Genomic DNA, 10,748 nt, shown 5'->3' with positions numbered 1-10,748 from the left:
TTGTGTCATCTGCATAATGCAGATTGCTGATAAATAGCATATTGAAAATGTTTGCAATCTTGTGAGGATGCCCATAATGTGGCAGAGACACAGAGTCACACTGGTGGACTGGCGTGACACAGGGTTACCACAGATTTGTCAAAAATGCAGTGTCTGAAGTATAATAACGCAAAGTCTGAGCAAACGCCTCAGACAAGTTCGGCCTGTGTGTTCAGGAGAGGGGCTCAGCTGGTGCTTGAATGAACAGCCTCTGCTTGGCATGCTTCCTTTGCCCCTCCTGCTCCGGTTTCCTAAAGTGGAAGCGTGGATTTGTGGATTTAGACTTTCCTTCTGTTCTTATATATATATATGCATTGAATGCTATAAATGTCCCTTGAAAGACCCTTTGTTAAAGGAAGACTAGATGGGGAAATGGGGGAGCTCTGGTGGCTTAATGTAGAGAATTGTGCTGCCAATGCAAAGGTATGTGGTTCAAATCCACCAGCTTATCTGCAGGATAAGGATGGGCAATCTCAACCCAGGCAACTTTCTGTCTCCGACAACCTAGGGAGGTCAGCTGTGAGTCAGTTCCAACTCAACAGGGTACTACAGGAGATGGGGGTGGGGAACTCCTTCTGGAATCCAGAAGCCTGGGTCCCAGCCTGATAATCTGAGTCAGTATTAACCTGCACCCCACTTTCAGTGCATCTTTGACCTGGGGCTTTTCTTCCCATCAGGTGCATCAAAGACAATACATACACCACTCTCCACTCCCGCGCAAAAAATGTGGCCCAATTCAAGTTCAACGCCTTCAGCTTTCTGGACAGCTATGACGTGGTCTATCTGCAGTGTGAGATCGCTGTGTGCAAAGTGGGCGATGCGTCCTCCCGCTGTGCCCGTGGCTGCACAGGGCGCAGAAAGAGGGGTGCAGGCCCCGGGACAGCCAGGGAAGAGCTGACTGGCCATCTCCACACGGTGGGACCCCTGGAAATTCACAAAGAGGCTCTGCACAGCAAGAACCCTGTAGGAGGCTCCAGTCGCTGAGCCAGTTCCACATTAAGAAGCAAAGTCCTTTCTCCTCCGAAAATTTAGTGTTTGACAAATCAAAAGTCACCCGTGTAGAGACAGCTGAAAGAAATCACTAGAAGACTGGTTTGTCTCCATTTGTTCTGAGCTGAATCTTGTCTCTACCAGCCTTCTAAGGTAGTTCGTCTCCTTGCAGACTAGGAATTCCAGATTTTCTAGCATGTCAGTCAAGAACTTGACTGTTGCCTCTGAGTCTACCAAATGTTATAAAAACCTGTTGCCATTTTAGAGTTCTTTTTAAATTTGACGTCGCGGTGTCCAGATGCTGGCAAGTGGACTGTATTGTTTCTGTTCCCCCACCCCGGTTGGGCTTTTCTTTTCAGCTGTTGCCAAAAGCTTTGTGAAAAATAAACCATTTGTCAGGAAGCCATTGATCTTTTTTCCCCTTCAGCTTCTAATGACTCATCTTTTCGATCAGCTAGGTCACTGACTTGGGAAAATGCTGCCCCAATTGTCTTTTTCAAAGAGATCAAACTGGATCCGGCTTTGTTGGATTTAGGAGTGCTGGGCATGTAGTCCTTAAAGCACTTGGCTGATAACCACAAGGTTGAAGGTTCAAACACACCAACTGCTCCAAGGGACAACAAGGAGGCAGCCTGCAGCCCTGGAAAGCCCAGGGGGAATTCTCTCTGACCCCCAGGGTTGCTATGTGTCAGGCTCAACTCAACAGCAGTGGGCTTGCATTTAGTTTGTTATGTTCGGGTTACAGCTTGTAATTGAGATTTCTAAAGCACAGTCGGAACCCCTAGAGTGTTGCAAACAGCTGCTAACAGAAAGGTGGGAGGTTCAAGTCTACCACAGGCTCTTCAAGACGAAGGCCCAGTGGTCTCACTTCTACTTCTGGGAAATAGGAACGTTTTTGGAGCACAGTTCTGCTCTGAATCACCTAGGATTCCATAAGTCAACTCAACGGAACAGTAATAGGTTTAAAACACTCTTGAAGGACACCGTGTCCACCACAGAGCTGCCGAGTGCTCACATGGCTATTGTCTCTTTCCCAGATCCCCAGAGCATTACAGGAAACCAGGAGAGTATACGAGCTGTGTAAACCTTCACCTTCAGTGTGTATGAACTGCTGAAAGAGAAGCCTGCCCTGTAAGCCTGTGCCCTACTCACAGTGAAAAGCTTATAGACAGAAACAAAGCAAGACGCAATGAGGGCTAGACAGACAGTGCCATTCACCCAGCCCATTAATCCATGGTCATTAACGCTCTGAAGCAAAATGTAGATGAACAATTGATTGTGCAAATCAATATGACTTGAAAATTTTCACTTAAAAGGTCATAAAAGAAAGCAAGGTGCCCACTGCTCACCCCACCATATACGTGAGTCATGTTGCACTAGGCAAGGAGAGTCCTCTGACCCCCAAATCCCAATCAGTGCAGACCAGAGGAGCCCAAGGAAACGCCCTTTCTCAAGCCAAAGCACAAGAAAGGGCCAAAGAGCCAAACAGGAAGCGTTGAGACACCATTACCCTGTTTTGCCGAAGACCACGGGAACAGCTCCAGCCCCAGCCACCAATCACCCTGCTCCTGTTAACCCCCTGGGAACAGGCCTAGTGAGCCCACATGTCTGCCACCCCCTGCACCCATTACCACATCCTGGCCACCAGCGTGGTGGCCGAGAAGGCAGAGTTGGGGGCGAGGACTTTCATTACCTCCAGGCCCTTTTTCACCATGTTAGATGGAGGCCAGCCTGGACCCTGGACCACCTGTGCTTCCTGACAGGGAGAGGAGGCCCAGGGGATGGGGCAGGAGGATCCAGAACTTTCGGCCCATGCAGTAGCAATGAGGCCACCTCATCCCTCGGGGGCAGATGCCCTGTGGGCAGCTGGACCACACCACACCAGCTCCAGCAGCGAGGAGACGAGCCCCCTGGTGTGTCTGCAAACGTGTCCCTCGCCCACCCCTCCAGCCTAGTCCTTTCCCAGCACTTTGCCACAGAACCCTGGTGGCACTGTGGATAAAGCACTTGGCTGCTGGCTGAGAGTGCGCCATTTGAATCCATCAGCCATTCTGTGCGGGAGAGATACAGCAGTCTGTGTCTGTATGGATTTACTGCCTCGGAAGCCTCAAGGAGCAGCTCTGTCCTGTCCTGCGGGGTCTCCGACACACGATGCACTCAGGGCCAGGAGGCTGGGCTGTAGAACCACCTTACAAGTGTCTCCTGAATACAAGTCTCTTAGAGTTGGGATTTTGCTTTGGGAAAGATTCTTAATATTCCTTTTAGAATTTTTTTTAAACTGTTTAAACCCTAGAAAAAACAGAGTTGCCACCCAAACAGATATATGTGCACTCGTGTTTGTTGCTATATTATTCACAATAGCAAAGAGATGGAAGCAACCCAAGTGCCCGTCCGCAAATGAATGGATGTAATATACTATAGAAAAACTATGGTATATTAACACACTAGAATACTATACAGAACTGAAAAACAAGAAACTCATAAAATATTACACACCACAGGTGACCCTCAGGGACATTATGCTAAGTGAAATATCTCAGTCACCAAAGGACAAATACTGCATAACACCACTGTTATAAAACAGGACTGACATGGGTATTGGGGGAGAATCTAAGAGGGGATAAATAATGACTATTTCATTGGAACAGATGAAAGAAAGAACTGTTTAAAAGGAATATATCATTAAGTGTTACATGTAAGACAACAGCCCATGATAAGAGGTGCATTGCTAAGAGAATTGGGGCAAGGGGTGGGAATTGTGCAACAATGAATGAGTGAAAATCTAACTTTTCTGTAAACTTTGATTAAAATCACTATTTTAAAACTTTCTTTTAAAAAGTTGTTTATGTATGTTCTTAACAGGCTATGGCCAACTCAGCGTTCTCAGGTCAGTTCCATGAAGGTGATGACATGAGTCACCCTGGGCCACCATCACCCACATTCACTGCCTGGGAACCACTGCTGTTAAGAGGCAAATTCAATGGCCTCAGGTGTCACTAGACCCCCCTCACGATGGAGTCCCGTCCTCCCAGCTGCAGGGGTCCTAGTGGCTCGAGTGCTCCTGGCTGTCCTTCAGCTCCGAGCTGCCCACCTTCAGGGGTCTCTCCAGGGCATCCTTCACCCTCTGGCAAAAAGCAGTTACAGGTAGAGCAACTCACGAGGGCGTCCCAGCTTCAGACCTCACGGTGGGAATCTGTGGAGTCTTTACTGCGTCTGATTCTCAGGCCAGGAACTCCCTCCACCCATCCAGCTCCCCTCGTCTGCCGGAAACCTGCCAGAAACCTCTGACTCTGAGTCTTTTCCCATGAGCCAGATCTATGTCTGTGAGAGCCAGAAACCAGGTGAGCTGTTGAGTGGCAACATGGACTTGTGTTCTTCATCTGAGATGAAGAACTGGAGGTGATGTGTGGCACGTTTAAACTTCGCTCACGTTGGAACCTAAAATAGTACTAGTCCAGTCACAACGGGCAGCAGAGTGCAAATCAAAGTGGCTGCTCCTTGTTGAGATACTTTATCCAGCTTTATGTTTGATAACAAATGAGAGGAGAAAAATTGACACACTTTGGCCCAGAAACTCTACACAAATGTATCCTTTATATCAGGTTTGTATTTCCAAAGCCCCTTTCTGAGAGGTGTAAGGTGTGAAATTTTGAAATTTCACGTCAAAACATATGAATGAGATGTTTTCTTTCTATCACACTTTGGTTTCTGAAATTATAAGTATTGTGTCCGTTTCTGAGGGCAGCATATTCACATCAAGAAAATGAGGACATCTAACTCTGAGGACTATCAGCTAGCAAAAAGAACATTTCCTTTTCACCTAGCATTTTCTTTTTCCTTACTGATAATTTTAATGAAAATTTACACTTTGGATTTCCATTCATTCATAGTTGCCACTTTTCTCCCTGCCCACCCCTCTCTCCCAGTTCACTCTTTTCTTTGAAAAGTAAAACTTTTTCATTGTTTTACAATCCCTCCCCCCAAGTCCACTCCACTAAGCAGCCTTCATTCTGGACTCCTGTCATGACAATAATACCCAATCCTATATCCCTTTTAAACAGTTCTCTCTTTCATCTGTTTCAATGCAGTATACATCATTTATCCCATCTTTCTCAGTCTCCCCTTAACCGTGATGTCAGAACTGTTTTACAACAGTGGCACTATGCAGTATTTGTCCTTTTGTGACTGAGATATTTCACTCAGCATAATGTCCTCCAGGGTCACCCATTTTGTGTAATATTTCATGAGTTCCTTGTTTTTCAATGCAGTATAGTATTCTATTGTGAGAATATACCACAGCTCCTCTATCCATTTGTTTGTTGATGGGCACTTGGGTTGTTTCCAGTTGTTATTGTAAACAAAGCGGTGATAAACATGGGCATGCACCACCTAGCATTTTTTTGGACAACAGACCCAGGTATCCCAAGAATGACGAGACAGCAGGCGATGGGCATGTCTCACAGGCATGCTTTGCCAATCCTGCAGGTTCAGTCCCAGACCACCTCAGCAGAGTAAATACTGAACTAAAGCAACTCACATGAAAATGTCCACATACAAGTGATGTTTACGCTTGAGCTTATTTGGTGTGAAAAGGCTTGGAATTTTGCAAGAATTACCCAAATCTGACACAGTGTCTACAGAGATGCTTTGGTAGCCTGAGTGGGTTGTGTGGCCAACTCAAAGGCAGGTGGTTCGAATATACCAGCTGCTCCTCAGGAGAAAGACGGGCAATCACCTCGTGTTCAGTCTGCAGCCCCTGAAAACCCATCGGAGGGTCAGCTAAGAATTAGTTCCAGGGCGATCAAAGGAAAGCAAAGTACCATCAGAGGGAATTTTCTTTTTCACACTAATAGCATTCACTCAATCTCACATTCACCCTGACAGAATTCACACTAACAAAATTACCATACATTCACACTAACAGAATTCATTCTATTTCAGACAAGATTAATATACATTCACACAACTGAATTAATTCACAAGGTCAACATCCATTAGAGCCGACTGACAGCAACAAACAGCAGCATTTGCTTAAAATGTTTTATGGAAAGATGTTCTGGATTCATTTTATTCCTTAGGGACTTTGGTTCTTTGCAATGAGAGCTAGCGTGTGTTTATTCCAACCACCCAGCAAAGCAGCACTGCTCTAAGGAGCACACTGTTGGGTCAGTCACCAAGGGCCTGGGTGTCACATCATCAGCCCTCCCTACTTCATAACATAAGAAGCACAAGGCAGCGCTCCCTCCAGCTCTCAGGAGCAGTGGGTCTCCCTTACGGCGGAGCCCTCACCTAACAGTCCTGCAGCTTCTGGTACTTGTATTCTGTTCTTCGGTTTACAAGATGCCTCACTATGATTGTGACCACGACCACCACATTCAGAGCAAGGACCGTGAAGGAAAGCAGGTGCAGGCTGTTAAAAGGTTGATTCTGTGTCTCTTCCACAGGTAACTGACGCTGGAATCCTGTAATTGGGAACATGATGAAAATAATTTTAAAAGAAAGTTCTTCTCTCACACCATATCCTGGCCTCTCCCATATGACCCCCCAATATACTGCAACAGAAGAGGAGGGAGCTAATCGCATCAATCTTCAGCTAGGCAGGTGCTGCTGATGAGACAAGCTGGCCTCTCACCACCACCACCCCAGCTTCATCCTATTAAAGGACTTTCTGGAAACGGCCCATTATAGGTAGGAGACATTGACCATCTTTACATAAAAGCTATTAAAAGGGAAGAAAACCTGAGAAAGACCGTGAATCAGGTTATTAACAGCCGTAAAGCATTCCCCAGGTGCGCTCCACACCCCTGCCTCTATCTATTCAATATCAGGGAAATATCAGAGTACTTATCCAGGGAAAACCAGCAGGTGGATTTCAGTCATGGCCTCACGGGAAGTTAGAAATATGTTTGCTTTTATAGCCCTATTGACTGTGAAACACTTGGATTCCTTTGGGTTTTACTAATCTCATTAACCGCTCCTGGTAGCCCCAATAGATAACAAAGTTTTAGTTTTACTATAACGTATGGGCACTGGTTCAGCACCCACTGAACTTATAACCAGAGACCTCGAAAGGATGCACACACTGAACCAGGACAATTCAGGTCACACTGCGCTAGGGGTCAGCAGAAAGCTTTACGGCCATGCCTGTTTCTCAGCTTCAGGAACTTTTTCTCCTCCAGATTGCAGTAACTCCAAATAATGTTGTTGTTGTTGTTGTTGTTGTTAGGTGTCATCGAGTCAGCTGTGACTCACTTCAACCCTAATGATAGCCTGATACCAGCAAAGGCAAAGATCTAGAGTAAACAGAGATTTCTGCTGTGTGAAGTAGGGAGCTCTGATGACCTAGCTGGTAGGGAGCTGAGCTGTCAGCCCAGAGGCAGTTGGTTCAGATCCCTCAGCTGCTCTGAGGGAGAAAGATGGGCGATCTCCTCTCAGGAGACTTACAGCCTCTGAAAATCCACTGGAGGGTCAGCTATGAGTCGGTTCCAACTCCACGGCAATGAGTGAGTGAGTTGTCAGGAGGGCCCACATCCCACTCGTCCCGGAGAAGCTATGGAAGAAGGGGTCACACCCATGCTCCCTCATAAAGAATTATGAGTAAGAAGTCTCTCAGGGGAGACAGTGAGCCAGGGAGCCGGAGCCAGATCCCAGAGAGGGGACCCACAAGGGAGATGTTCTCCCTGATAAAACAAGCCGACTCCCGACTCCAACGAGCACTTGTCGTGTGCCATCGAGTCAGAACCGACTCATAGCTCGCCCTCCAGCAGGGTTTCAGAGGTTGTATATCACATGGGAAGAGATGGTCCATCTTCCCTGTCAGGTTCATTTCCAGGCAGAATCTGATTAAACTGATCACATGAACATGCGCGGTCCACTTCCCTCCGACCACTGAATGAGGGCAGAAAGCCCTCAGCACGAACAGGTTCCAAGTGGTGCCCGCAGGGAGCAGGCATGCGCACCATCCCATAACTGAAGCCCCGGCATCAGCATCCATCTGGAAGCACTAGGCACTCACACAATTAAGTACAGAGTTAAACCTTCCTGTACAGAACATTCCTCATAACTGCCTGCTTTATGAGTAAACATGAAACCCTTCCAACCTAAACCTTTATTAGTTGAAGTCATTCTCTGTAGAGTGAGCCACGGGCTAATGTTGCCTCATCCCTCCAAACCTCCCTTAGCAAAACAGTTCACTTTGCAAAGTCTTTTTCCTGATAAACCTTTCTATCATGGACTGCTAGGAAAACAAACAGATTTGTCCTGGAAAGGGTTAAACTGGGTGGCTCCTTGGAGGCAAGGATTCTGAGGCTCTGTCTGACATACTTTAGACATGTTGTGAGGAGAGACCGGTCCTTGGAGAGGGACATCATGCTTGGGAGGGTGGAGGGACAGCGCAGGAGAGGAAGTCCCTCTATGAGGTGCATTGATTCAGTGACTGGGATAATTGGGATGGGAGTGTCAGAGACAGTGCGATTGGCACAGGACAGAGCGGAGTTTAGGGCTGTTGTACATAGGGTCGCTATGAGTCGCAGGCGACTCGACGGCACATAACAACAACAACAACAACATGCCTGTATAGGAGGAAAAAGCCTATTACTTTCAACTGTGTAATTTGCTATCTGCTATATTGTGTTATTTGCTATCTGCTATATTGTCTACAAAACAGTGTCAGGAAGCTAAAGAACATTTTTAGAACTGAAGCTGTCAAAAGCCACACAGTTGTTGGTTTTGGGTGCTGTGGAGTCTCACACATCTCATAATCCCCCTGTGAACAACAGAACTGAACCCTGTCCTATCCTGTGCCATTCTCAGCATCTCCTACACCCAGTGCGGTAGTCACTGAGTCAGTCGATCTCTTCATGGGTCTTCCTGTCTTTCACTGACCCTCCACCTTTCCAAGAATGATATCCTTTGCCAAGGAATAGCCTCTCCTAGTCAAATTCTCAAATCACATGAGATGAATTTTCACAATCTTTGTCTCCAATAAGCAGTCTGGTTGCACTTTTTCCAAGACATATCTGTTTTTATTTTATCTGAGTCCATTGCTGTTGTTATGTGCCATCATTTCACCTATAACTCATAACAACTCTATGAACAACAGCTCTTGACCTCTATCTCAAGTCCCTAAACTTAAAGGGTATGTGCTTAGGAACAACCACATTTGAGCAGTATTTAACGAGCACAATAATGTGCTTCTCCCATAAAAACAAATGTTCCCTTTACCTGAACTTCCACTCCCGCTTCGATCCCTCTTCAGACGAATGGGACCGATGACTGTGTCCGCCTTCCACTTGTACGAAGACAGATCCCTTTTCCTTCTGGAGACACAGCCTTGGTGGCAGCGGGATTGATGCTCCCTGCTGTCACAGATCAAGATCTTACACTGGAGATAAACAGAGCCCAGGTGTCTCAAGAACTTAAAGGCATTAAACTCGAATCTGCCATGGTGTCTTGTTAAGGGGTACACCTTACAGGTTTCATCTTGAATACACCTGAAACAGAATTTATGAACAAGTAAGAAGGACAGAAGTTCACTCTTTCCAAAATTAAAGAGAGGATATAAAGTTTTCCTTGAAATAATTTGTGGATCCAAAAACTTCTCTAGAAAGACTTTAGCCCGGGCCTCTTGTGAGACACCATGGCGTCCGTTCAATGAGCAAAATGCTGCCTGATCGGGCACCATCCTTACACCTGTCGATAGGTCGGCGCCTTCAGACCACTCAAACGTTTGTTTCCCTCCATTGGGTTTGTGAGGCTGTAAATCCTGACAGGGGAGACTGCCCATCTCCCTGCCTCATCACTGCCAGTAGATTCGAACTGCTGGAGACACAAAGGCTTTGGGTTTGCAGTGCAGCCCAATACTGACCATGCCACCTGGGTCCTCTCATCAGACTCCTGCTGTTACTATTGTGTGCCCCTGAGCTGACCCTAACTCACAGCAACCTGTGAACAACGGGGAATGTGCCTTCCTCCTGCGCCATCCTCACAATCTCCCACTTGCTCAAGGCCACTGCTGGGGTCACGGTGTCGATTCATCTCCTCATCGGTCTACGAGGAGGAGAAACTATGAGCTAACCTTTGCATACAACAAAGAAGCTCTCTTCTAGCTCTAAAATTTCAAGTTCATGTAAATTGACTGGAAAGTCAATATGTACGTAATACTAGCCATTTAGTTTTCTTTACACACTTGTTATTCTATGTCAGCGTGGTTAATGTAGTCAAAGATCTAGCAACAATTGTTTCCTTTCAAAAAGGAACTTTATCACTAAAAAGAGGAGGAATGCCACGCAGCTGGCCCTCACCAAGATGGGCTGACGCAGTGACCACAGCAATGGGCTCAGACATGGGGACCACGGTGAGGCCGGAGCAGGACCGGGAGACTGTGCTCCTTGTGTTGCTTGCAGGGCCGCCACTAGTCAGGACTGAGCCTAACAGCATGCAGACTACGACAGCATTGTGCTTCTCTTCATGGGATTGCTGCTGTGAGCTGTGAGTCACGGCCCATCACAGACTCTCCGGTGGGCTCTCAGAGGTAGTAAATTGCATGGGAATTAGTTGCCCATCTTTCTCCCGTGGAGCAGCTGGTGGATTCGAACTGCATACCTGTGCATTGGCAGTGTGATTCCTCACCACTAAGCTATCAACACACTATTTTAGAGCACCAATGGTTTAATCTTTTGAATATCTGTTGAAAATGCCAAAATGTAAGAAAAAAAAAA

General features: G+C 46.6%; 2 protein-coding genes across 2 annotated transcripts in view; one reads left to right on the top strand and one right to left on the bottom strand.

Moving 5' to 3' along the window:
• Window positions 1-1,023, top strand: part of LOC102852005 (deleted in malignant brain tumors 1 protein-like) — a 91,180-nt gene extending 90,157 nt beyond the window's left edge. The window contains exon 30 of the mRNA XM_006880143.1: window positions 717-1,023. Coding sequence (XP_006880205.1) covers window positions 717-1,023 — 307 coding nt within the window. The remainder of the gene's footprint in view (window positions 1-716) is intronic.
• A 5,295-nt stretch (window positions 1,024-6,318) lies between these two features.
• The window catches only part of CUZD1 (CUB and zona pellucida-like domains 1), a 16,784-nt gene continuing 12,354 nt past the window's right edge, over window positions 6,319-10,748 (bottom strand). The window contains exons 8-9 of the mRNA XM_006879883.1: window positions 9,253-9,521; window positions 6,319-6,491 (exon numbers count right to left, since the gene is read on the bottom strand). Of these exons, the coding sequence (XP_006879945.1) occupies window positions 6,319-6,491; window positions 9,253-9,521 (442 nt within the window). The remainder of the gene's footprint in view (window positions 6,492-9,252; window positions 9,522-10,748) is intronic.

This window comes from Elephantulus edwardii, unplaced genomic scaffold, assembly GCF_000299155.1.
Source record: "Elephantulus edwardii isolate Elephantulus edwardi_28Jun2011 unplaced genomic scaffold, EleEdw1.0 scaffold00006, whole genome shotgun sequence".
NCBI classification, from domain to species: Eukaryota; Metazoa; Chordata; class Mammalia; order Macroscelidea; family Macroscelididae; genus Elephantulus; species Elephantulus edwardii.
Note: the sequence above shows the minus strand (reverse complement) of the source record. Positions and strands in the feature narration are given on the sequence as shown.